Here is a 25,073-nt window from a genome sequence, read left to right as displayed (position 1 = left end):
AATTTCAAGAATTTTGTAGTAGATCTATAAGTGAAATTTTTTTGGATCAATGTTTATAGTTGTGTTTAATATGTTTTGAGAATTTTAGCTTTTTCTAATAATTGAATTTAAGGTTATTGAGATTTAAGTAGGTCAAGGTCTTAGAAAGTAGAATTTTAGATCTAGTGAGGATTTCTAAGATTTCTTACAATCTACTAATTGGATTGGAATAAAAGTTATGTATGTAGATAGTAGACTTATTTATTTACATATATGAGAAATTTCAGATCAATTTAATAGTGCAAAAGAGAGATATTAGCACTGGAAGATCAACATTAAGGTTAGAAAAGGACGCTAGCCAATATCTGAACAAATTTTAGGATTTTTCTTCTATTTAATAAGTGCAACTATTCTCAAATTTGTTGTATTTGTTTGTAACTAAGAGATTGAAAGACATATAAAAATTTAAACAAAATCAAAGGGTTTAATCAAAAGATATCGAGGTTCTAACTATCTTAAGGTTTGATTTAGAGTTTAGGATTTGGTTACAGTTTGGTTTAGGATTTAGGATTTGATTAGGATTTGATTTAGAGTTTAAGGTTTGATTAGGATTTATTTAGGATTTAAGATTTGTATAGGATTTAGTTTAGGATTTAAGATTTGGTTAGAATTTTTCTAGGATTTGGTTTAGAGTTAAAGATTAGATTAGGATTTAATTAGGGTTTGATTTAGGATTTAAAATTTGATTAAGGTTTTATTTAGGGTTTAAGATTTATTTAGGATTTGATTGAAGTCTATTAAGATTTTAACTAGGATTAAATTAGAACTTAGTTGAGATTTATTTAAGATATATTGTGATTATTTTAATATTTTTTAGTATTTTTTAAGGATTCTTTTAAGGTTTATTGTGGATTATCTTTTAATTCCTTTAAGATTTATTATTGTTTCTTTTGAAATTACTTAAGGTTTATTTTTTAATATAATTAAAGCTTCTTTATTATTATTAAGATTTGATTAGAGTTTATTAAGTATTCTATTAGAATTAAGAGTTTGTTATTACGATTTCCATTCTACCTTCTACAACCACGTACTCAGTGTTCTCTCAAGCAATACTTCACGTATTTAGACACCATTTAAGCATGTCTTTATCAAGATTTGATTTCAATATCACTTATCGACCTCAAAAACAAAAAGTTTTGTCAAATGCTCTTTCTAGACATTCTTATCTTGTACCATAAGAAAAAGATGTAGTTTTTCATCAATAAAGAATGATTTTTTTGAAGCTGGAGCATTTTCATCTTCAAGGAATAAAATTAACATTGATTGTTGACTCAATCTTTGTTAAGTAAATTCAATTAATTATATCCTTTAATTCTCTTATATATGATATCAAAAATACTTCTTCTAAATCTTATGATACTTCTAAGTTTGAATTCAAAAACAACCTACTCTATTTCAAAGGCCATCTATACGTTTCAAAAGGAGAAGTATATTTACATGTTCTTCAAGCTTGTTATGACTTTTGAGTGCATAACATTTTGAATACAATAAGACTTTAGAGTTTATATCCAAAGGTTTTTGTTGGCTAAAAATGTAGAAGGCTATAAAAGACTTTGTGTAGTCATATTACATTTGTTTAAGATCAAAAACTATTTATTATTGATCCTATAGACTTCTTCAACCATTGCCTATATCAAAACAATTATGGTCTTCTATTTCTATGGATTTTATTAGGGATCTTTCAAGTTAAAGTTTATATGATTCTATATTTGTGATTGTAGATTGCTTCACCAAAATGGCATATTTTATACTATATACAAAATCTATTACATATGAAGAAACATCTAAGTTTTTCCTTAACAACATTTATATCTATTATGAATTGTCAAAAGTTATTATATCAAATAGAGCAATATAATTTACATCAAGATTTTACAAAATTCTTTTTAAAATATTGAAGGTGGATATAAAACTATCTTTGGCCTTTCATCCTCAAACTAATAGACAAATAAAATAAGTGAATCAAGTTTTGAAGTAGTATTTGAGGTGTACTATCAACTATCATTAAGATGATTGAATAATTCTTTTATTTTTGATAGAGTTTGTATATAATAATTTAGTATATTTTTCTATTCAAAAAACACATTTTTTTGCTAATTATGGTTATCATCTATAACTTGATACTTTTGACTTTTCAAAAGTTGATAATCCTATAACAAAAAATTTGACAAATTATTTGTCAAAGCTACATGTAATAATGAAGGCATAGTTAAAGGAAGTTTATGAATAACAAAAGATCAATACAAATGCCTATTGCAAGAAACAACCATAATTTAATGTAGGTAATAAAGTATGGTTACTACATCATAATATCAAGACTACTTGTTCTTGTAGCAAGTTGGACTATAGTAGGCTTGGACCTTTTTCTATTACTCAACAAGTCAATCTTCTTGCTTATCAATTACATCTATTAGAATCTATGAAGATCTATCCTATATTATAAGTCTATCTTCTTGAGCCATATAAGATAGTGAATATCTTGGAAAGAAGACAAATGCCACCTCTTCTTATAGAAGTAGATAATAATCAAGAGTTTGAAGTAGAAGAAATTGTAGATTCAAGGAAGTACCAAAATAAGTTGGAATATCTTGTTTATTGGCACAAATATGATATTAATGAATGCACATAGAAGCCAACAAATAATCTTATAAATTTTGTAAAAACAATTGAGGTTTTTTATTGTCAACTTCTATCAAAATCAAGATAAAGAATAGCAAGATCTATGAAAGATGATGATCATTCTTCATAGAATTCATCTCTAGAAGGGACATAATGTCACAAACATACATGTTTATTCTAATAGTTATCTATATGATTAGATAGAAGTAAATAAATATAAATTAATTTCATAATATTTTCTAAAAAAGCTTCTTAAAAGCTTCATAGATGCAATTTTGACTTTATATGTGTTTGTAGTTGATTGATAGATTACAAAACTTAGTCAACAAGTCAACGACATGCCACATGTGTTGATAGTTTGTGAAACAAGCTAACTATGTGGCGCACATATAAAAAACTTGCCTTACAAATTAAGACATATGTCTAGCAAAGTCAACACATATTAGAAGTCCTATAGAACATCGCCATGTAGCTTTTAATTAGATAGTATATATTGAGGCAAGAATAAAGCCTTCTTTATTCTTGTCAATGCCTTTTTAGTCCTTATTCTTGTTTCAAGACTTTTTAGTCTCCTTATCTTTGGCAATAGCCATTTTAGTTTAATATTATATCATCTTTGAGTGATTATCTAGTTTTTTTGAGTGATACAAGAGTATATTGATCTTTTAGTTCTTTGAGGTTTATGTCCTTAATACCAATTTGGAATTACATTTGACTATATAAATACATTCTTTACATGGAAAGGTTTGTTTTTCAGCACATATTCTTATTGTTACTTTATTCTTTCTACTTTCTTTACTTTTGAATCCTACATCTTCAATTTCATTAGAAAATTCAAAAAGAGAGCAAGTTTGTTTATTTTTAATTTTATTAGATTTTTCTTTTGGATCTCTTATTTAATATAAGGCTTTTCAATGATGCCATTGTATTTTTCCAAGCTTAGATTGATTTTGTATTCAAATACATTAGCTTGTTAAAATAATATACTATTATAGATGAAAGCTTGTTATACCATTTTAATTAACTTAAATACATATGACTTTTAGTATACATGATTCTAGAACTTAACATTTAACAAATAGTTGTAATCTTTAAAACTTACACATTAAACAAAGATAGTATATTATAACAAAGCAATAAATGATTGTGACTAATAGACATCCACAAAGAATGTCACCAATAATTTAAAGAATTTAAAGAGTTTAATGAACAAGATTGTAATATATTTTGATAAATTAGAAAAGAACACAAATGAATTGTATTTTTTTGCAACTAAATTTATTTCATTTAAGTCAAGGAATTTTAAAAATCTAATGTGATGCAATGTCCAATAATTTTAAAAATCAATTATTGGACACAAATCAATTCACAGTTTCTCCCTGTTTCAAATCCCAAGGCTTCTGGTTGAAATGGAACCCAGGTTGTGACAGAAGTTCTTGAGTCTCTTGTCTACAGAACCAGTGTTTCTACCAGATAGGAGTCCTCATGCGTCTGCACTGTTTGGTCCCTGAAACGGCGTCTATAAAAACGCTTTGCTGACACACAGTAACCACCTCACAGTTCAAATGGGAATGACCCACAACAAATACTTGGACGTTAGTTCATAGGTATCAGACCCATCTAAGGGACGCACTGTTGAACCATGTCAACGACCTCTTTTAGAATGCGCCGCTTCATCCCTCTACGATTACCTTGCCCTGCTTTGAACCACGCAATGGAACAGAGCACTTGTTGGTTAAATACAAGTAATCTGAGGAACACGCTGAACAGATTGCAACATCGTGAAATTTTAGCACGATTCTTACACTCAGAACGCTGTCAAATAGATTGGACTGGTTCATTCAGACGATCAAAGGACATGTTGCAGCAGAAGGATTTGAGGGTGTAATCAGGTGGTCAAAGATGGCTGGAGACCCGGAGGATATTGGATTCGCAGGAGTAGTAGGGATCTGTAGCGAGGCCGTGAAAATTTTGCGATCATACACACGCCACTTTCTCTCCATGGCTGGAACCTTGGTGCTTCCATTGGGCGTCGTTTTGTTATCCCAGAGCTTTGTATCTGATCCCTTGCTCCGCAAACTAACCCAAATGGGACGGAATAATCAACGCCTTGATGCTGAGTTTGTGGGGCTCTACCTGATTGCAGTTCTCTACCTAGTTTTCGTTCTCGCCTTGTCACTGTTCGCAACGGCAGCCATAGTGTACAGCGTTGCGTGTATCTACACGGGTAAGGGGTTATCCTACATGAAGGTGATCAGGGTGGTACCCAACGTTTGGAGCCGGCTCATTCACACTTTCCTGTGGGCTCACATCTTGTTGTCCTTTTATTACGCCGCATTTGTGGCACTGCTACTTGCGCTATTCCTCATTCAAGAATCCACTCAGGTGAGCATGACGATGATCATGATTCCCTCCATTATTGTCTTCAACGTGTTCCTGGTCCATTTCAACCTGGTGTGGCATCTGGCAAGCGTGGTCTCGGTCCTCGAGGATACCAAAGGCGTCTGCGCCATGAAGAGGAGCAACGCCCTCATCGCAGGAAAGAGGTTGGCTGGATTCTACTTATTCGTCATATACGCCAGTTGCATCTTATTTATGCTAGGCTTGTTCAGCGGAGGGCTGGCAAAGCAGAATACATCGGGACGAGTTTTCTTGACAATCACTCTGTTGGTCGTGTGGACGACGGTAACATTACTGGCCATTGTGATCCAAAGCATCTTCTACTTCGTTTGCAAGTCATATCATCAAGAAAGAATTGATCGGTCAGCATTGGCACAAAAATTGGATGGATACTTGGGGGATTACACTCCCCTCAGTGATCCTGTTTCAGCAGGTGCTCCGAATGGTGAACTAGAACAAATTTGAAGTTGAAAAATAAGCAAAAATCCCAAAGACCTAGTCCACCTAATGACTAAAACTGATTGAAGTAAACCAACCAGAAACCCGGTTGACGAGTCTGAAATAGAACCAGATAGCGCAGGTGAGGTCCTTCATACTCTTTACAAGGATACAACCATCTCACAATCAGGGACGTGCATCCCGAATGCAGTGGAAGGATCTGCTTTGCTTAGACTAATTATGTGTAGACAGATCTAAAACAAAAAGAACTATCTTACTGGACGAAATTCTACAAGGTTGAAGGAAGAGCATTTGCTTGACGTAGACATTATCAAAGAGCACTGCGATAACCTCGAAGAGCACTTTCCTTACAGCTTATGACGTTGATAAACAACCACTAGAAAAATGAGCTCTTATCGAGTACCAAGCTATTTACGTTGCCGAAGGTCGTTGGATTAATTACACCCTCACGGACATCAAATTTAACATTCAAAACTGATGGTAGGTAGACACAAAATAGAAGCTCCACTCGCAGTCATAAAACTAGAATTAATTTAAACTTTCCGTATCTAAATAAACATGATGACCAATGCTTTGCTAATATCATACCCATTTATAATCGTAACATTTAGCATGTAATTTCTCCATTCTAAATACACGTACTTAATCAAAACTTCATTCATGAAATGGTGGTTTCCGCAGCTGCTCGGAATCCGACAAGGCCTTTCATGAGATTTCCATCATCTATCTCCAAACCGATTACCATATAACCAAACGTATCCAGTAAGATGACCACAAATCCTAACACGGAATGAGCGTAATTAGACAGGTCGTCTGAAGCTTCGACCTTGAGCAATTTTCTTCTGCTTCTCAATTTCCAACTTCGTTTTATCCAATTGCTAAAAGACATAACGACACAATGAAGATACATAAGTGTTATTTCAGACAGAAAAAATGTGCTGTTCACTTATATATATCACAATACATTCCAAGAATCCACCCAATAAAGGCGTAAAGCATCTATTATCTGCCCTGCATTATCTTAGAAAGCCGGCAATTGGATTATTACATAAATTTAAATAAATGATAAATGAGCAGGCATACCTGAGAAAGCGTATTCACCCGTCTTCTCATCTGGGGATGCATAAATGCTTTCGAGCACTGCAAGCAAGGTGCATATCATGCTTGAACTAGGATCATAATTCCAACATTCAATTCTTTATCCAAAAGACCGAACAGAATCGCAGGCACGATTACAAGCCATCTCACATAAAATCCTAACTACCATCCTAACAAGAACAAGTGACAGGGGAAACAATCGTAAGAAAATTGCATACGCACTTCAGGGGGCCGTCGCAAAAAACATATGCTGCACGTTCATATTATTTTTTCATGAAGAGCACAAACTACTGCATAAAGCGAAAAAATTTAACATACCTTGATGTGATAACTGATGTATGCATAGAAGGTTGACAAATTCCATACAATTCTATCCAATTTCTCACTCTCAACATGACGAGGAAAAATCACTGCAAGAAAGCAAAGATTCATCAATGAAATGGTAGAAACTTTCCAGTAGACACAAGTTTTGATTACAAACGTATGACTGTTATGAAGCTCTATGTACAACACGAGCTTTCAAGCTTCAAGCCAAGGTCTGGCTGGTGCACCAAAAGATACAAAACCACAGTTCGCATCTAAAGCATGCGCTGGAGCTCCTTTAAGCGCAAGGGGTGGAGTGGGTGCCCATAAGCAAGGTGATGCTGTACTCAATCCTGCTGATCGTCTTGCTTTCATAAACTCCTGCCGACACCACTCTGTCCAAATGTTAAGGTGGCTGCACCGTAGGTTAAGGTTTTTTGGTTGAGAGCAAACCAATTAAAAAAATTCCCTGGTAACTTCAAGTGACATTACTTGGAAAACAGCAAGCTGTTAATTTCTTTCATCTGCTCAAATTTCAATATGGTTCAAAAATATGGACAAGCCATACTATCGAGAGCAATTACAATAGTTCGACAAATGTAACACAACATTCTGTTAACTAACAAGTCAAGAGTACGTTGATCCGACAGAACCTGACACTCACCTGCAAGAATGATGTCGCGAGAACAACATCGTTACTGTCGTTATAGCGCATAGGAAATACAACCGTTACTTTTCCAGGCTGCAAACCTCAATACACGATGTAACTTCAGCGCAAAACGTGAGGTGTGAAAATTTTCTGCTTCAAAGACCGCCATATTAGCTATAAACAGCTGGTCCATCCTATACAACTTTTCCAGACTGGTCTCTAAAATTTTCAACTGGTGCATCCTGAACAACGAGAAAGCACTTACTGGTGGAATCAAAAAGTAAGATTGTCTAGGCCGATGCATTAAAGCAACAAGATTATCAGCATCTGGAGCTACCGATCTGTTGCCTAAATGCTTGAGGATGTGACGAAGTGGGGCCCCGAGTACAACAGTTCGCAAGGAAGCTATCTTTGTTATCTGCTGTATTCTTTCAGCTGCTCAATCTCGATATACACAAACGTAAGAATACTCAAGAAAATCGACAGTGATTAGTTGATTATGAACTTTATATGTAAGAACAAAAGAAAATTAACTGAGCATATTCATCTCTTCTAGTTTGCAATTTAAATTTCTTGGCAATACAGACATTAGGTTGTGATATAAAATCGTTAACAATTGTCTGCTTCTGGGTGAGTTTAAGCTAAAAGATTCACCAATCCAAATACTAATATTTCAATATAGACTCAACATCAGAAAGAGGAGCAAGCACTTTCAGATGATGCGATTTTCGTAAGATCCACTTGAATGGTGAGATGAAACCCAGACTCTGGGGGCTCAATGACTTGTACAAACGCTCCATATGCAGATCTCACGGCCTCCAATGCACCAGAAGGAAGGCCTCCGTCAAAAACGGTTTCGGGTGGAGGGGAGGGCACTGCTACTGAGATAGTTATGTGCTGAGTATCCTTTTCTGAACCCTGCATACGAGTTACTTCCAACTTACATAAAACAACCTAAACAGGTTGAGAGAAAAAATTACAGAACTGATCTTGGCAAGGACTTCGACTAAATATTCAAATCATTACAAATTGGTTTTAGGAGGTGAACAAAAGGGACAGGAACAACAAAGGAATTGACTGCAACCGATCTTGTGTTGAAGATTCTAAATATCTGCCTGAATAAAGATGAAGTTCATTCGGCTCTAGATTTTAATAAGTATAGTTGCATTTCAAAGACTTGAATCCAAAAACACATATTCTCAAACCTGAACGTGAAATCGAATGTCATCGAACTCTACGATATGGAAGTCAACCTCTGCTAACTTCTCCGTACTACAAAAACAACATACAACATCAATGAATTTGTTTTATGACAAGATTTACATGTGCGATCTAAACTTCACTCAGTGAGGATAATCAAAACAAGTATCTTCAAACTTTGGTATTACGATGAAAGTGTGCGCTCCTAATTTCTACATTCAATTCCACTGTACACAGTAAGAGTGAGATGTTCCAACTCCACAGATAAAGAACAAAATAAATTAATAATTCTATTTGTTAATTAAATGAGTACAGAATAAAACTTGAATGTACTGCTCTACGCGACTGCTCCAAATTCTATTCAAAATATTACAAGAACCTTGCTATCTTCAATTTCTGCTACTAAGAAATTGATAATGGGTCTTAAAATTTCTTTTAGTGAGTCCAGATACACGGTGATTATGGCCAGAACCAAACGGCATCCTTTACAGATCCAATTCTACTAATTACCCCTAATTAATGCTATGGTCATCAAACATTTAAGAAAGTGTCCGAACATATGAAAGAGAAGACAATGCCGTTAATTTGCGACAAGCCGCTTCAAAGATATTGTGCTGAAGATCTAAGGAGAAGCTAATATTGAGCCATCAATCCACGACTCGCAGCCAATGTGACAAAAGAAGGTGCCAGAACCATCTTCATTTTGGCAGTACATCAAGAAATCAAATACTGAACATCAACCCGGGATCGTATACAATTAGAAGATCTCGAATCCGACTTAGAACAACTGAGACCAAACCTCCAACTAATATTTCATCATAATCTCAGAAACATCTTGGAGCTCCAATCGAGAGCGCATTTCCAAATAAATTCCTAAAATGTCTTTCACTCATAAATCCGATTCGTGGAACGGATCTAATTCCTCGCTAGCCTTGCTACAAGCCCTAAGCAGAACCGTACTACAGAAAAAGAAAACAAGTTAGAAGTAGGAGACTCTCACTTTCGAAGGCGATTTTGAAATATTTGCTGTAAGACCCGCGATGGACCTTCCAGCAGAATCATTTTCCCTGCTTCGATCCTCCTCTCTCCAATTCACTACCAAATCCTCTAGTGCCGGCCTTTAATCCTCGAAATGCAATCTATTATATCCCCTCTCTGGCACAGTTCACTTGCAAACCCTCGTCCTTGAAATCCAAGTAAGTCCTATAGGCGCAGTTACTGAGGAGAATGCAAAATGTCAATTACTCTAATCGCTGCAACGCACTCGGTCGATGTCTAGCACCTGCTGTCAGGAAGCTCTCGGTCTGATGTCTAGCTTCCCGACTCCTTGTCATATTTTCCGTGTTCACTGGAAGAACTGACCCTGTTGGCGAAGGCAGCAGCTCTCAATTGATAACCGGACAACGCCTAATTGAGTTGGCACGTATTCGACAAACAGATTGATATCTCTTCGGAGGTTTTAGATTTTTCCAGCAATATTGAGTTGACTCTGTCCGGGTTAATGTACGGGTATGAGTTTGCGAGGGTATAGATCCTCGCTTGAACAAGGTGCAAATGTGTGCGAGAGTGGAGAGCAGAAAGATTTCTCGTGGTTTCTGGAAGAAGAGCGGGAGTTGGAGCAAGGACCGAACCAGTACTCACGATGGCGACCCCGGCGGCAATGGTAGAGGAGATCAGCAAGCTAAGCGTGGAGCAGCTGCGTCAAGTGAAGGAGCAGGTCGATGGGGAAGTCTCGGTTTTGCAGGACAGTTTGAACAATATCCGGACTGCCGCCAATCGCTTTGAAATGGCTTCCAAGTCTCTCAATATGCTTTCCACGCAGCCTGCTGGTATGATACTGCTTCCTCAGTAGATGCTCTTTTTAGAGTTTCCAGAATGATGTCATGTTCAGCATGTGTATTTTCGTATTGTTGTGGTCTTATTGAGGGGCAAGAACGAAGGAAGTGTCGATGATTAGGAGTCGTGTACGAGGGTTGCCTGCTCTCCGAGGATTATATTTAAATCTCGGCTCATGTATCACTTCAGATTTATCCGTTTCTCGATAACGATCCTTTCTTGCTGTGGAATGTGAGCGACTTGATTGCTGTCTCGGCCACTTTGAAAGAAGGTCTTGTAAGGTTGTTAGTATTCTTGTTCGGGTGTATCCGTAATTGAGTGAAGAAGCATTCATACGTCATTATATAATAGTGTTCTTGCGATATTGATCGTACAGTTGCCAAGGAACGATGCCACCCTATGGCTTATCAACCGCTTTAGGAAATTCTTTAAATCATACTTCGTCATGGTGGACATGACTATTTTATGGATTGCCGCATAACCTAATCTAAAACCCATGAGGGGACTTGTGACATATTTTATATTAGGTTAGGGCTTATAAAATTTTAGCAGGATTTTTTGGTTTTCAAGCCTGAGTCTACAGATTTACACAACCCCTGAGGCTTTCTGTGCTGTTGATTTGTTTTGTCTCCAGGAAAGAAAATGCTGGTCCCCTTGACAGCTTCGTTGTATGCATCGGGAACGCTGGCAAATACAGATCACGTGTTGGTAGATGTAGGTACCGGCTACTTTATCGAGGTATGTACAAGGATTCTGATCATTGGACCACTTTTGCTGCAGCATATCTCAATTTTTATGGCGGATATTGCGTACCTGTTGATGTTTGCCTGATGAACGCCCACATGATGACAGAAAAGTTTGCCCGAGGGGAAGGACTACTGTGAACGTAAAATAAAGTTTTTGAAAGAAAACCATCAAAAGCTAGTGGAGGTGAGTCATATCTGATTACATCTTAGACACCAGGTTTTAAGGCGTCGTGCCTAATTCACTACCGTCAGCGAAAAACATGTTCCGTCAACTCCACAATTCATTCGTAATGTGATATAATGTCATGTGCAGGTGGCAAGTGGGAAGCAAAATGCGGCAGAGCAGATAAGTATGGTTTTGCAGGCTAAGATGCGGCAACCGTCATCTCCTCAACGGTCGTGAAAACTGTGGATACTTCTTTGTAAACTTTTACAGGAAACCTTAAAGCTTCACACTTGCCTGTTTGAAGTCTTCTGTTCGAAATTCTGCAGCTGGCATATGGATACGATAGTTCTACTTCCACGAAATCAATGGAGTGCACACTTCATTGAACCATGGTACAGCAATAGGAAATGCTTCGGTAGCAACAAAATTGGGCAGTGCTACCGCAACAATTAGGTTAGAAAGATGTCTGGCAGTGCATATTAGCCCATCAGTCAGCTGGTCAGTCACAAGTATGTATTTATCAATCAGAAGTTCTCTGCGGTGCATCGGTTTCGAGTAACGCTGACTAACCTCTTTATGAGTGACGCATTCCTCTTAACCATGTTGGTTTCTTCAAGAGGTGCGAGTGAAACTTCGTCCATGATAAGATATTGAAGGATGTAAATTTCTCGATCCTTTGTGTGTGCAAGGTTTCTTCCTGAACCAGAAGTTGCCTCAATGGTAAGTTGCGTTAAGGTTTCTTCTACATTATTCCTGGTTTCAAAACCTGGCTTCAGCACCATTGCAACTCGCACAGGTAATTTTGAAGCCAAGGGTTTAGGGTTTAAGACGTAACACATATATTGTTCAGCTAACCCTAAAATATATGTGTAAAATTTTACTAACATATCCAGCCCCTGATTTGACTATAGTCATAAGAAATAACCTTGTGTAAGTATTATATATTGCATCAGTATTATACGAAAATATCAACCTACCACACTATGCATATTAGGGGTTAGGGTTTCTTACTTATTTTGGTAGGAACATATTAAAACATGTTATCAATATACAATGCAGAAAGGCATGGCATAAGCAACAATATAACTATCACCTTAACATATTTTTTTAATACTATATATATATATATATATATATATATATACATATATATAATATTAACATATGTACATATGTATACACTTGCTTTTTTCTAAACAATTAGGTTACATGTTCTATTATATAAATATGCAAATGTTTGTCTCATAACCAAGTTTTTGTTTATACATATGCAATCGAATTTAAGAACAAATTATTTTTAGTTATACATTTAAGAATTCAAATATGTAGCACTTAATCAAGACAAAGTTGGCAATTTTAGAGAAGAGTGTGCACATGCAATTTGAAATGTATGTTGTTTATGGCACCCAAACTTATAATAGATATCCCTAATTGATTGCAAACCAAATAACCTTTTTAGATGATTTGATGTATAATTCTAGTGGATTCAAGAAAGTAACAAAGGTTGCATAAGTAGATAGCAAATTGAACTTCATTAATAATATGTATTACTTGGATAGTTTTTGGTTTTTTTATCAAAGAGAAACAAGAAAGTATATATATAATTTAGTACATTTAAGAGCATTTAAAGATGTTTTTTATGAATATATTTGAGGACTATTTTGTACATAAAATTTAAACCAAGGAATTTAAAGTTAATAAAAAATAATGGACCAAAAATGGTTTATTTGAGTGCAAATTCAAAGATAAAAAAATAAATTATAAGTAAACCTAGAAATATCCATGATTTGGTTTTTAAGTGTAAACAAAAATAATTTATATGCCATGTATTATTTATGGCAACATGGTATATAATTAAATTATATGTATTTTAATAACATATTTATTGCCATCATTATTACTATCTAATAATGTTAATTGTTATGATTGTAGAAAAAAGTAATAATAATCTAAGACATACTACAAAATATAATAAGGCAAGTAAAAACATGACTGTCTTCAAAATAAAATTTTAAAAAAATTCCATGAAAAAATATATTTAAAAATTAATTAACAAAGTATTCTTTCAAGAGATATTTTAACAATGCTCATATTAATATATATATATATATATATATATATATACACAAAATATCTAATGTAGAACAAGATTAGCAATGTGTTACCTTTTATTTGTATTATGATATCAAATAATGTGTGGAGTTTTTTTTGCAAAATCTTCTCACTTATTTTATATTTTTGATAACTCTAACTAATTGATGGTTGTACTAATTTTCTAAATAGACTCCAGCTACATGCACACCTCAAATTGCTTTTGACACACCTATTATGTCTACATGCACACTTTAAGTCTCTAATTGGCTGCTTTGCTTATCTCCTACAAATGGATTTGAAAATAACTTCCTACCCCTCTTTCTTACCATGAGTCTAGGACCTCCTTGTTCTTGTCAATTGCCAACCAAAGGTCTCTATTTTCCTGGGTTTGCATATAGCAATTTAGGGTGTGTATAGAAACATTGTACATTGTTCATAGGAAACTAATGGAAAACACAAGAAGAAATAAATTGTTTGGGAAATAAATTTTCCTTTTTTGTATCTTTTTGATGTTCATACTGAAACCTCCTTACATCTAAAGGTAATTCACACTTTCTGAAGGTCCTTTTCCCCTTCATTTTCCCTTGCCACAACTAATAGGATTGCAATCTGTTGAAATGACGGACTTACAAAGAGCTGATAATGTATAGGTAAACAGTGCAAACAAGAACTTCAATAAAAATATAAATTGAATGAGACAAACCTCAAAAATGTGATGAAGAGTGAATAGAGGCATCATGACATTACTCGTATGTATATGCATGTGTACGCCTTCTTTATCATTGAGAATAGTTGTACTTACTAACTAAACAGACACAGAAAAGGAGTTTGATAACAAATTTGTCCTTCATGCCACAGCATCAAAAATTAACAGCAGCAAATTTCAGGTACGTTAAATTGAAACAAGAGGAAAAATCAAATGTCTTCACGCATGTTGAGGCTCAATGAATTTTAGTTCTTCCAACCATGAAAGCCATCGATTTTCTCCAAAACAGCATTGAGTGCAACATAGTAATACAGTTCTATAGAGCAAAATCGAAACTTTTAACTAGATTTCCAAAAGAATTTTTGCCATGCATCGAAATTGTACAAAGCAATTCTACTCCTTCACTAGTTCCATTTCTACTTCATCAGACAAAAGTTTGCCTGTGTAGAGGTTTAAAGTGAACACGTACATACAACTCACATACAAAACCAGAAAAAGTGAAAGAATCATCAGCAGGTAAGGCTTGGCCAGAGGTTTGAAACACCAACAATAGGTACCAAGAGGGCGAAAGCTACATCATGACAGAAGCTGTTTATTCTATTGCAGCACTAGCGCACGGCCAAAATAAGTTTCAACAAAAGATCTCCACCCTCAGTCCAAAAGTCCCAATGACTAACCCTAATCTCCGAAACGCAAACTGCCCTTACTTCTTCTTCTCGGCGTGACCACCAGCGCGCATCTTGCGCAACACAGTGGTCATCTCCTCCCTCTTGCGCTTGGCACGCAAGTGGGTACCAAGCTTCCTCTTGGCGACCTTGAGAGCACGCTTGTCCTTGCCTACCTTCAACAACTCAGTAATACGCTTCTCGTAGGGAGCGAATCCAGCGACCTCGCGGATGAGGTTGCGGACGAGACTGGTGCGCTTGCCGAGCTTGCCCTTGCTGGCGGAGGGACGCTTGGCGATGTCGCGCTTGGTAACTTGGTGGCCCCTGTGCAGACCGACGGCGATGCCGTTGCTCACCACGGATGGAGCCATGCTGCGACTGACTGCGGTGTCTGGACTCTCAGCTCGAGGGGGGCTCCGAGATCGCAAGCCTGTTCCGAAAGGGCTTCTCCTGGCTCAGCCCTAACCTTTGTGTTCTGCCAAAGCCCTTCCCACCCACCCCCGCCCCCCAACCAGGTGGACGAAAGTATTCATTCATTTATTGGATAAATGTTTGTCTCCCTTCTTTCGATGTGGCTGCCCGTCTGACCGGTGCCAGAACGGGCTGCTGCCCAGCCCTCCTTCCACATGTGATAATATCACAATTCCGTTCAATCTTCTTGGAAATTGATTTTCAAATCATCTTTGATTTTTTTGGGGGAGAATCGCATCATAGTCGTGACATGATATTTCGTTTTTCCTATATAGAAAATTAAGGTGGATTTTGTTTCATTGATGATTATATAACGTGGAATATTTATTATTTAATATGATACTCCAATCTTACTTTAAAATTTTGATAAAACAATAAGTCATTTAACTATTTTTTAAATTTAAGATTTTTCATTCTGAAAATGTTATATAATTTCAAAAATGATAAAATATACATTAAATTAAGAGAAATTATAAAGTGTCCCAATTTTTTACTAAATCAACCCACATGTTTAAACCATCATTGTATCCTTTCAACTTTATCCTCTTTCCAAACCATTCCCTTGTTCCCAACCATTCCCCTATTTCCAACCATTGTCCCTATTCTTAATGTTCCCAACCCCCCCATCCTTAGCAACAGTTGGAAACAAGGAATGGCTAGGAATAGGAATGGGGGCCACATGGGTGCAATGATGGTTAAGGTAGAGTGGGTTGCTTTATTATTCCCTTAAATTAATTTTAGATTAAGTATTATTATACACTTAGAATGATCTTTGAAAGATGAATGATCAATTTTTTTCTACAAATAATCTTTTTAAAAAAGGAATTTAAATTTAAGTTCTTTTAAGAATCATTTTGCAACCACAATATATTAATATAATAGTTCTTTTAATACATGATATTGTATTATGAATATATTGTATTAATATAATGTATACACACATGAATAATTCATACTTGACATTATGTTTTTATCCATGTAAATGTCCAAACATTGGCTGACATCACACAATTAATATACAAGTTGCAACCACCGTAAATTGATGGCATACCATACAACTGTAACTGTACAAGTTGTCCAGAGTAACATATCAATTGCCCAAATTTCCTGTACTTGATCCTTTAGAATTTTTGTGCATGTTAACATGATTAAGTTGATGCTATGTTCCATTGTTTCTCATGTGACTAGAGTGAAATGTAACCTTCAATATAAACGTTTGAATGATAATGAAATGTGGTTTGAATATAACATATACAAAATCAATAGATTACTTTCTCGCTTATGCATCAACCACAGGTATATTCCCCTTCAAAGTTTTGTCAGGGTAATCCTGCCCTCAAAATCCTACCGCTAACGTACTCGGACTGCCTGCCATATACTGTTGAGATAAGATATTGCTGTAGTAACATCATCAAGGTACGCAAATTATTCCTAAAATCTCCTTTCCAATCCCTGTAATCCCTTACAGTGTACTGCGACAATAAATTTAAGTTGTAGTAAATTCAGGCTTAGAAGCTCCATCCTGGATCTCCAGAGGCTACATGGTGAATGGTGCATGGTCACAAAAGAGTCGGAAAAAGACAGCACTATTAACCACTATCGCACTTGGCTGATTGCACTTGATCAGTACTTATGTACTATTGCTGTCATCTTTACTATACATCGGAGTATATTGATTCTGTGAGGGAGAATAGCCTGGAGCTGATGGAGAATAACCACCGCCAGCACTGCATGATATAAACTCGGACAAAGTTTTCTTAGTTTCAGGTAAGAAACATTGACGGTTGGAAAGCAACGTGTCAGAATTCAATTCGAACCTTTTATAACATCAAAAAACGCCATACCTGTAATTTGGGGAAGTAGGGCTGTAGGCAGGACTTCCAGGGGTATATGCAGGACTGCAAGGATAAAAAGGAGAGCTCAGTACAAACACTCCATATATAAGTTGGAGAAGAAGTCTCAACAAAATTAGGATTAATTGAAATGAATTTGGTAAAATGGTTGCCTGCGAACCTTGTTGGAGAGTACGAATGTGATCCTGGAGTGTACGCAGGGCTAGTGGGCAAATATGAAGGGGACGACGGAGAGTAAGATGGTGACGTAGGACTGCATCCAACATTGCAATTCCTTTCAAGTTCAGAATACTTCACACGTTGCAACAAGTCAAAAAAATTGAACATGTTGACCCGTTCTAATGACACTTTGAACTAAGTGATATCATGAGTCAACATACATCACAAACCAGAGTATTAGGAATGGAGGCGCACCTGTAACTTGGAGAAGTTGGGCTGTACGAGGGACTAGAAGGAGAATAACGAGGACTGCTCGGGGAGTAAGCAGGGGATGTGGGACTATAGCTAGGTGAAGTTGGGCTGTAACTGGGTGAGGTTGGACTGTAACTTGGAGAAGTCGGTGAGTATCCAGGAGACGTAGGACTATAACTAGGAGATGTAGGGCTGTAACTAGGAGAAGTAGGACTGTACGCAGGTGAGGATGGAGCATAAGAGGGCGAGGTAGGACTATAAGCTGGAGAACTGGGACTATAAGCAGGAGATGTAGGACTGTAGCTTGGGGAAGTGGGACTGTAGCTAGGCGACGTCGGACTGTAGCTAGGTGAGGTTGGGCTGTAGCTAGGTGAGGTGGGGGCATAGCTTGGAGATGTGGGAGAGTAAGATGGACTAGTAGGGGAATATCCAGGTGATGTAGGACTGTATCCAGGAGAAGTCGGGCTGTATGAAGGTGATGTTGGGCTATAACCTGGAGACGTTGGACTATAACCAGGTGAGGTAGGACTGTAACCAGGTGACGTGGGGCTGTAACCTGGAGACAATGGACTATATCCAGGGGAAGAAGGGCTATAGCCTGGAGATGAAGGCGAGAAGGGCATACTCCCAACATATGGAGAAAATTGCGCTTCTGACAATGGAGAAGCTCGCAGGCTTGGACTGAGAAGATAACTAGGTGACATCATCCCCTCGTTGTGTGGTGTTCCGATCATTGGAGATCGTGATGGGGTCATGCCATAGTCAGTTCCTTCGAAGCTGGGCAACTGCAACTCAATAGCATGTTGAAGCATATTCTCATTGAGGTGCAACCCGAAATCACCAGTCCCGATTGGCGCCAATTGACCAAGCATAATATTTTCAGTGACTCCTTTCAGGTGGTCTGCCTCCGCATATACCGCAGCATCCAGTAAGATATCCACTGTTTCTTCAAATGAACACCGCATCATTGGCCCTGTATCGTTTCTATTGATACCATGGCGCGTGATTGCCATCAAGTGACCACGGTATGTCATTACATCGCAAAGAATAGCGAGATGCCTGTAATTCACGTATGAACCATCGAAGGAGATGACATCACGCAACTCCTTCAAGAGAGCATTTCGAACTGCTTCGATACCCAGGACCTCAATAACCTCTATTAAGTGGTTACTTAAGGTTCGAGACGCATCTACGTCCTCGTGACACATTACCGCAAGCATATTCACACCCTCTGTGTCAAGGATCCATTCTTTCTCCGGCTCGAAGGCCACATTTTCATCAAACCGATTCTTCTTGTCTTCCTTGATAAACACCTTCCGAATATCAGGTATTCCTCGCAGTGCCATCTCTGTAAGCATGTTACTCTCTATCTTTTTCAGGAAGACGTCATCTTCAGATTGTTCAGTGGCCTCTCCCTTGGGCGCTTCGTCATTCATAATTCGAATACGAAGTATGAGCTTCTCAGCATTGTCATCATTGAAAATACACGTCAAATCATCATCAAATTCAAGATTGATCTTCTCTGCAATATCAGCCATGCTCAGCTTCTTGTCCACCATCATCTCGCGGTTTAACTCGATACGTAGCAGCCAAGGTGAAATTTTTTCAGGGGCCACATCTTCATCCGGCATTTCATAGTACGACCTCACAAACTCCACATCCTCCTCTATCAATGTACTCATTGGTTCTGGATCATACCAAATCTCGGTCGCCTGGGTGACAGAGCGAAGAGTAGTATATTCCAAAGCACACTGAACATTTTTGGCCTTTTCTTTCTCTTTGTTTATCCCAGGTTTTAGAAATACTGTCAGCGACGGAGTCTTAGTCTTCTTTGCAACATTGATGATCTCACGTAAACGAGGTACACCCAAGGTCACATTCTTGGCACTCACACCAGCAAAATGGAAAGTGTTCAGTGTCATCTGTGTAGCAGGTTCTCCAATTGACTGAGCAGCAACACAGCCAATCATTTCTCCAGGCGCCACAAGGGACATGAGAAATCGTGTTTCTATTTCACCAATGACCCAATCGAATGCCTCTCTTGTCAATCGATAGTCCTTGAGAACCCTCTTGCTAGCAAGAGTACTGCGCAAAAGACAGCCAAAAAATAGAGTAGCATTTCTTTGCGCTTCCATGGATATCTGATCATCCCCTGGTACAACTCTAAGCCTCTCTTGCAACTTGTCCACTGCCTCCACAATTTCCATTGGATGCATATCTGATGGCTTACGGAAATCCACTTTAAAGATTTTCTGTGCATTCCAGATGAGTCGTTTCAGATTGACAGGAAGGGGCCAATTAGCTTCCCCAGTAGGGGCAATCTCTAAACCCATTTGCCTACGGTCAGCTTCGAGTTTGGATACTTCTGCATCAAACACATTTCTGATTTCTTGAATTGTTTTTATGTCTTCTGCAGCTTCCGTCGACATGTAATCAGGTGACCAATCATCTCTATCAATTTCAAACTTATACACCCTGTTAAACTCAGCCTTCTTCATTTTCAGTGAGTCTAATTTTTGCGACTCAATCCACACCGAGTCCATTCCATCCTCTCCATACAGAAACTGGATTACATCTCCAAGAGAATTGCGCACTGTCCCATCATACTTGACCATAACATCTTCCATAGCCTTCACCAGCCGCCTTTGAATATAACCAGTCTCCGAAGTTTTCACAGCAGTATCAATAAGACCCTCACGACCTCCCATAGCATGGAAGAAAAATTCCTGGGGTGTCAATCCTCGCAAATATGAATTTTCTACAAATCCACGACTCTCTGGCCCATAGTCGTCCTTTGTAAAATGTGGCAGTGTACGATCTACAAAGCCGTATGGAATTCGCTTCCCTTCAACATTCTGCTGCCCCACACAAGCAGTCATCTGAGAAATATTGATGAATGTACCCTTTGACCCAGCTGTAACCATGGCCTTCAAGTTGTTGCTCTCAGAAAGACTGCGTTGGGCACTGGCTCCAGCTTCATCACGGGCCTTATTTAAGACGCCATTGACTCTGTTCTCGAAAGATTCTTTCATGGTCCTACCAGGTTGTGCTTCAAGTTGCTTGTCCTGAGCCATTTTAATAAGATCCTTCACATCGTTTTTAGCTATCGAAATGGTTTCATTAATTTTCTCCATAGTTGCTGCGTCCGCAATTGTATCTCCGATACCTATACTAAAACCTTGCTGTAAAAGCCAGTAGTTTACTAGCCACTGAGTGTGCCCCAAAAACTTCCGAGCGGCATCAGGCCCAACTTCCTCCCTGTTAAAATTCCAGACAGAAATTAGAACCACCCATGCTCTTAACTGATAAAGTATATCACACTAGGATCATGGCCATTCATTAAGTCAAGACGAAGCACAAACAAGACGGTTATCAAATAAACATGCAACGAATTCTGAATAGCTGACATTTTACTTTGTTGGGTTATTAAAAAGAATCATTGAAAATATTTATGTGAATATTACACATACCAAATGACATGAATAAGACTGCCTTGTCCTGTGCCCAAAGTCTTCTTACAGAGCGTACCAGCCACCACCTCTCCCTTTTCGATTCGCACCTGCGTGTCACCGGGCGAAAGATCACCCACTTCTGAATCAGGATGCCAAAATGCCTGGCGCATCAAATTGATTTGCTTTGGAATGATCAGAGTAAAAATCTGTTTCCCTGTCCAGAGAGGGCGTGGCTTCAAAATTGTGGGAATAGGTATCTTGCCAGCAAACTCCTCCCACCACATGAGGATGTTATAGAACACATCCTGCATACAATCACCATTTTACAAAACCTTTCAGACTCATTAAACAGCATAATAAAAAATGTCTGACAAATCGTCAAGACATAGGACCTTTATCTGAGCAAAAACACGAAAACGGCCAATAAATGATGTACATTTTCCAAATCAGCCAGGAAAGAGCATCACCTTCTCTATAAAAGTATCTCTCTTTGTCACTTTGCGACATCCCAGGAGTGTGTCTTGCACAATTCCAATAACTGGGCGGTTTGACTGTGGAGACACGACACACTTCGGAACCATCATGAGTTCCAACACTTCTGCTCGAGTCTCAAAAGACTGAGGTACATGCATGTTCATTTCATCACCGTCGAAATCAGCATTGTATGGTGAGGTCACGGACAGATTTAGTCGAAAAGTTGAATAAGGCATTATGCGAATACGGTGTCCCATAATAGACATCTTGTGCAAACTAGGTTGTCGATTGAACAATACGAAGTCGCCATCATTCATATGCCTTTCTACCTGCAACAAGCAAAACGCGGTCAGGAGAGCTATGATCAACAGTTGTCCTGCTGTCAACACTTCAATAGACTCTCTAGAAAACGTCAGACTGGCGCACAGTGCAAAATACGACTAGTTCTATGAATGGAACTGGACAAGGTCAGGCACAAAGGAAGTCTTCATGCAAGTGTTCCAAAAGTTTCAATGGGAAATGTACCTTGTAGCCAAGCTCCAAATGCCGATCGCTGCTCCTTTTCAAGAAACGAAGATCTAGACGTTGACCATCCTCTCTGATGATGTACTTTGCGCCAGTCTTTCCAGGAGGCGGGTGAGGCCCGTACTCTACAAGCTCTTTCAGCCTATTGAACATCAACCAAGAATCTGTTCAGGCACAAGATAAAAACTTCTGAAACTATTGTTGTTCAAATATGCCTGAAAGTGTAATCCACTACATGAAGCTCACCTCTCCATATTGTAAGGAGTTACAGTTTCTGGATATGTTAAATTTAGAGCGATACTCCAAGGTACTCCTAATTCATCAATATTTATATTAGGATCTGGGGTGATCACGGTACGTGCAGAAAAGTCCACACGTTTTCCCATCAAATTTCCACGAATACGACCCTCTTTCGCCTTCAAGCGTGCACAGATTGATTTTATAGGACGCCCGGACCTTTGAGTAGCCTGTCATATGTGAAATATAGCACATTTAAATATTGAAACCAACCGCACTCAGCACAAACACAAGTAACTTTGATCAACGCCTTAAACAATCAAAGAGACACTTCAAAATTTCTTTATGACATAAACGACGGTCTAAAGAAACAATCAAGTAAAATCGAGACACTATTTTGGAACAACTGGCATGGGTAAAACATAGGTACAACACCTTGAGCACGTTTAAGAGCTCACAACCTAAGAGCTCAGTAAAGACAGCAGGCAAGAGCAAGCAGAAAATTGCACACCCTTGGTTGTCCTGGGAGATCGTTGTCGAAGTATGTTGCTATATGAAATTGCAAAAGCTGGGCAAACTCATTAATGATATGAGTAGGTGCCCCATTTTGCTCCTGCTTCTTCAAGTTGTTATTGTGCCGAATGATCATAGCCAACTGATGGGTGAGATCGTCCTCACTGCGAGCAGAACTGTCCATCATAACAGAAGGACGCACTGGAGGTGGTGGAATGGGAAGCGCTTGTAAGATCATCCAATCCGGTCGGGCAAACTTTGGATTGAGACCCAAAATAGCACAATCCTCGTCGCTTATTCTCTTCAGAATACTCAAAACCTTTTCGGCAGTAAGTTGCTGTTTACGTTCCACAGGTTCCGGCATATGCTGGTCCTGTTCGTCACCCTTTTTCCGACTAGCTTTGAATTCGGCCACAAGCTTCATACCATCTATGGTCGTCTTGGGCTGCTGCGCACCGCAACCTCCGTGAGACTTCTTTTTCTCAGTTTCTTCACCATAACGCGTATCATTTTCGTCAAGCTCGTCGCCTGCATCACACTTTGTTTTGCTTTTACAGCAATCCAGTACTTTCTTCAACCTGTGCTTCGGATTGCGAACTTTCCTTGCTTGCTTAAATCGATGATCTTCCTGCACAGTTAAAATTCGGGTTTATGAATACTGCTAAAGCGACTCACTCAATATCATATCCACACCTCCTCACCAGCCTGCCAACGCTGGTCTAATTGTACCCTTTCACATACCTCCTTACTTCTGCACAGTAACGTCAGCTTCGTGGATCATGAAGCAAAATCCAGCAGGAAAATGAGAATTTGAAACCAACCTCATCTGCAAGACACCGCGAACAGTTGTGGCAGACACACCGCAGGATGGAAAGAACAGTCTTCAAGAAACCAATATGAAACATGGGTTTCGCGAGCTCCAGATGACCAAAATGACCAGGACATTCCGCCATGCTACCAGCACATGTCTCACATTTGGTATGTCGGTCAATCGTGCCCAGCCGCGGGTCACTGAGGCCCCCCATCTTGGGCTTACCCCTGTCATAAGTCTCGCTGCTCTCTATTAAGCACACTGACATTTGGCGCTGTAGCAAAATGCAAACGAGGCTAATCAGTAAGTTATAATGTGAAAACAGCCCACTTCATCTGATCCTTACTACTAACGATATCATTTAAACCCTAAACAAGCAACGAGTTTCATTTGGTTGGATCAGAGGTGGAAGAAAAGCAGGACACAAGTCAATGGCATCCAAGCTGAACGTTACCGCAGCTGAGTTGCTGAATATTCCATAAGTCATGCCGTATTCAGATTTCCGAATCAATACTTAATTATCATGCCCGGCTTAATGTTGAAAGCGAAAGGATGGCATAATTAGGTTGAAAAGCAATGCTAGCAATTTACGTCCCGCAGCATCAAATCTGCAGTGCATCATACCTACTTGCAAATGCACTTTCATGAATGCAAAACCATGAAATGAGCCCATGTTCTTTAGAACTCACAATTTCATCTGGGCTGATGATACCAAACTGCACAGTCTTGACACGAGCCAAGTCGGCAGGAGAAAAGGCAAACCGCTGGTCCATGGCGGCGCGCTTTCGCTGCCTCTGTTGCCGCTGGTTGGACTCGAAAGACTGACGCCTGCTCTCGTATGCACACCGAGACGCAGCGCTTGCACCAAACCCTATTCCATTGAGGTCAGATCTGAGCCGGGTTCCGAAGGATCAGAGAGAAGATGGCGGAAGTTGCTCTAGTTAGGGTGGCGAACCAGATGTTTTCTGATTGTTAAGGTGCGAGAAACGGGAGACCAAACCAACGGTGAGTGCCGAGGGGAAGGAAGATCATCAACCTCCGCCGAACCCCAAAAGTAGAATATATGGACAAGCGGGGGATGGGAGGGGCTTGAGGACCACAGTGCTAGTCCAGCTTCCACGAAGGGCGGGAACTAGACGCCCACAAAGGAATGGCGATGAGTTCAATCCACTCAGAAGTGGGCAATTACATAACAGAAGTGGGCAATTACATAAGTATCAGTGAACCGGGTAAACCCGGATCTCAACCTGAGAGTTGCCGGCTCCGCTTCCAATACGATACGTGGGCCATGGGATAAATACCCCGCCCGGAATTGCACGTGCAAGGTATTCGTAAGATGGGGCAGT

General features: G+C 38.7%; 5 protein-coding genes across 6 annotated transcripts; 2 read left to right on the top strand and 3 right to left on the bottom strand.

The window, feature by feature from the left end:
• Positions 1-4,560: 4,560 nt before the first annotated feature.
• Positions 4,561-5,523, top strand: LOC112285101 (uncharacterized). Its single transcript, XM_024525676.1, has one exon. The coding sequence runs from the start codon at positions 4,561-4,563 to the stop codon at positions 5,521-5,523; it is 963 nt and encodes a 320-aa protein (XP_024381444.1).
• Positions 5,524-6,015: 492 nt separating this feature from the next.
• Positions 6,016-10,132, bottom strand: LOC112289024 (actin-related protein 2/3 complex subunit 2A). Its single transcript, XM_024533914.3, has 9 exons — positions 9,768-10,132; positions 8,773-8,839; positions 8,278-8,485; positions 7,833-8,002; positions 7,583-7,660; positions 7,167-7,299; positions 6,934-7,025; positions 6,601-6,657; positions 6,016-6,395 (listed from the first exon to the last, which is right to left on the bottom strand). The coding sequence occupies exons 1-9, from the start codon at positions 9,827-9,829 to the stop codon at positions 6,318-6,320; spliced, it is 945 nt and encodes a 314-aa protein (XP_024389682.1). The 5' UTR covers positions 9,830-10,132; the 3' UTR covers positions 6,016-6,317.
• A 221-nt stretch (positions 10,133-10,353) lies between these two features.
• LOC112289019 (prefoldin subunit 5) lies at positions 10,354-12,189 on the top strand. Its single transcript, XM_024533899.3, has 4 exons — positions 10,354-10,596; positions 11,238-11,341; positions 11,456-11,533; positions 11,663-12,189. Exons 1-4 carry the CDS (start codon positions 10,410-10,412, stop codon positions 11,750-11,752), a joined length of 459 nt encoding a protein of 152 aa, XP_024389667.1. The 5' UTR covers positions 10,354-10,409; the 3' UTR covers positions 11,753-12,189.
• A 2,705-nt stretch (positions 12,190-14,894) lies between these two features.
• On the bottom strand, positions 14,895-15,410 carry LOC112291862 (large ribosomal subunit protein eL36x). The gene has a single exon (XM_024539794.3). The coding sequence runs from the start codon at positions 15,349-15,351 to the stop codon at positions 15,019-15,021; it is 333 nt and encodes a 110-aa protein (XP_024395562.1). The 5' UTR covers positions 15,352-15,410; the 3' UTR covers positions 14,895-15,018.
• Positions 15,411-16,648: 1,238 nt separating this feature from the next.
• Positions 16,649-24,748, bottom strand: LOC112281735 (DNA-directed RNA polymerase II subunit RPB1). Of its 2 annotated transcripts, XM_024518579.3 has the most exons (11): positions 24,417-24,748; positions 23,738-24,001; positions 22,915-23,544; positions 22,413-22,633; positions 22,167-22,308; positions 21,635-21,970; positions 21,186-21,472; positions 17,719-20,973; positions 17,465-17,557; positions 17,296-17,349; positions 16,649-17,178 (listed from the first exon to the last, which is right to left on the bottom strand). In XM_024518579.3, exons 1-11 carry the CDS (start codon positions 24,498-24,500, stop codon positions 17,082-17,084), a joined length of 5,463 nt encoding a protein of 1,820 aa, XP_024374347.1. In that variant the 5' UTR covers positions 24,501-24,748; the 3' UTR covers positions 16,649-17,081. The 2 variants fall into 2 exon arrangements, with proteins under 2 accessions (XP_024374347.1, XP_024374356.1); XM_024518588.3 differs by lacking the exons at positions 23,738-24,001; positions 24,417-24,748 and having other exon boundaries at positions 22,839-22,977.
• Between the last annotated feature and the right edge of the window lie 325 nt (positions 24,749-25,073).

This window comes from Physcomitrium patens, chromosome 1 (assembly GCF_059467195.1).
Source record: "Physcomitrium patens ecotype Gransden chromosome 1, ASM5946719v1, whole genome shotgun sequence".
Classification (NCBI taxonomy): domain Eukaryota; kingdom Viridiplantae; phylum Streptophyta; class Bryopsida; order Funariales; family Funariaceae; genus Physcomitrium; species Physcomitrium patens.
The sequence above is the reverse complement of the archived record's forward strand: the minus strand, read 5'-3'. Positions and strand labels throughout refer to the sequence as shown.

What these genes read in the sequence shown, in the direction of transcription:
- LOC112285101 (XM_024525676.1), top strand. Translation starts at nt 4,561, where the DNA reads ATGGCTGGAGACCCGGAGGATATTGGATTCGCAGGAGTAGTAGGGATC.
- LOC112289024 (XM_024533914.3), bottom strand. Translation starts at nt 9,829, where the DNA reads ATGATTCTGCTGGAAGGTCCATCGCGGGTCTTACAGCAAATATTTCAA. An exon ending in ACATCAGTTATCACATCAAG is followed by an intron (nt 6,658 to 6,933) that starts GTATGTTAAATT and finishes CCTTGCTTGCAG; the next exon opens with TGCTCGAAAGCATTTATGCA. An exon ending in GGGTGAATACGCTTTCTCAG is followed by an intron (nt 6,396 to 6,600) that starts GTATGCCTGCTC and finishes TATGTCTTTTAG; the next exon opens with CAATTGGATAAAACGAAGTT.
- LOC112289019 (XM_024533899.3), top strand. Translation starts at nt 10,410, where the DNA reads ATGGCGACCCCGGCGGCAATGGTAGAGGAGATCAGCAAGCTAAGCGTG. An exon ending in GTACCGGCTACTTTATCGAG is followed by an intron (nt 11,342 to 11,455) that starts GTATGTACAAGG and finishes ACATGATGACAG; the next exon opens with AAAAGTTTGCCCGAGGGGAA. An exon ending in ACCATCAAAAGCTAGTGGAG is followed by an intron (nt 11,534 to 11,662) that starts GTGAGTCATATC and finishes TGTCATGTGCAG; the next exon opens with GTGGCAAGTGGGAAGCAAAA.
- LOC112291862 (XM_024539794.3), bottom strand. Translation starts at nt 15,351, where the DNA reads ATGGCTCCATCCGTGGTGAGCAACGGCATCGCCGTCGGTCTGCACAGG.
- LOC112281735 (XM_024518579.3), bottom strand. Translation starts at nt 24,500, where the DNA reads ATGGACCAGCGGTTTGCCTTTTCTCCTGCCGACTTGGCTCGTGTCAAG. An exon ending in ATCTCCCAGGACAACCAAGG is followed by an intron (nt 22,634 to 22,914) that starts GTGTGCAATTTT and finishes CACATATGACAG; the next exon opens with GCTACTCAAAGGTCCGGGCG. An exon ending in AGTCTTATTCATGTCATTTG is followed by an intron (nt 20,974 to 21,185) that starts GTATGTGTAATA and finishes GAATTTTAACAG; the next exon opens with GGAGGAAGTTGGGCCTGATG.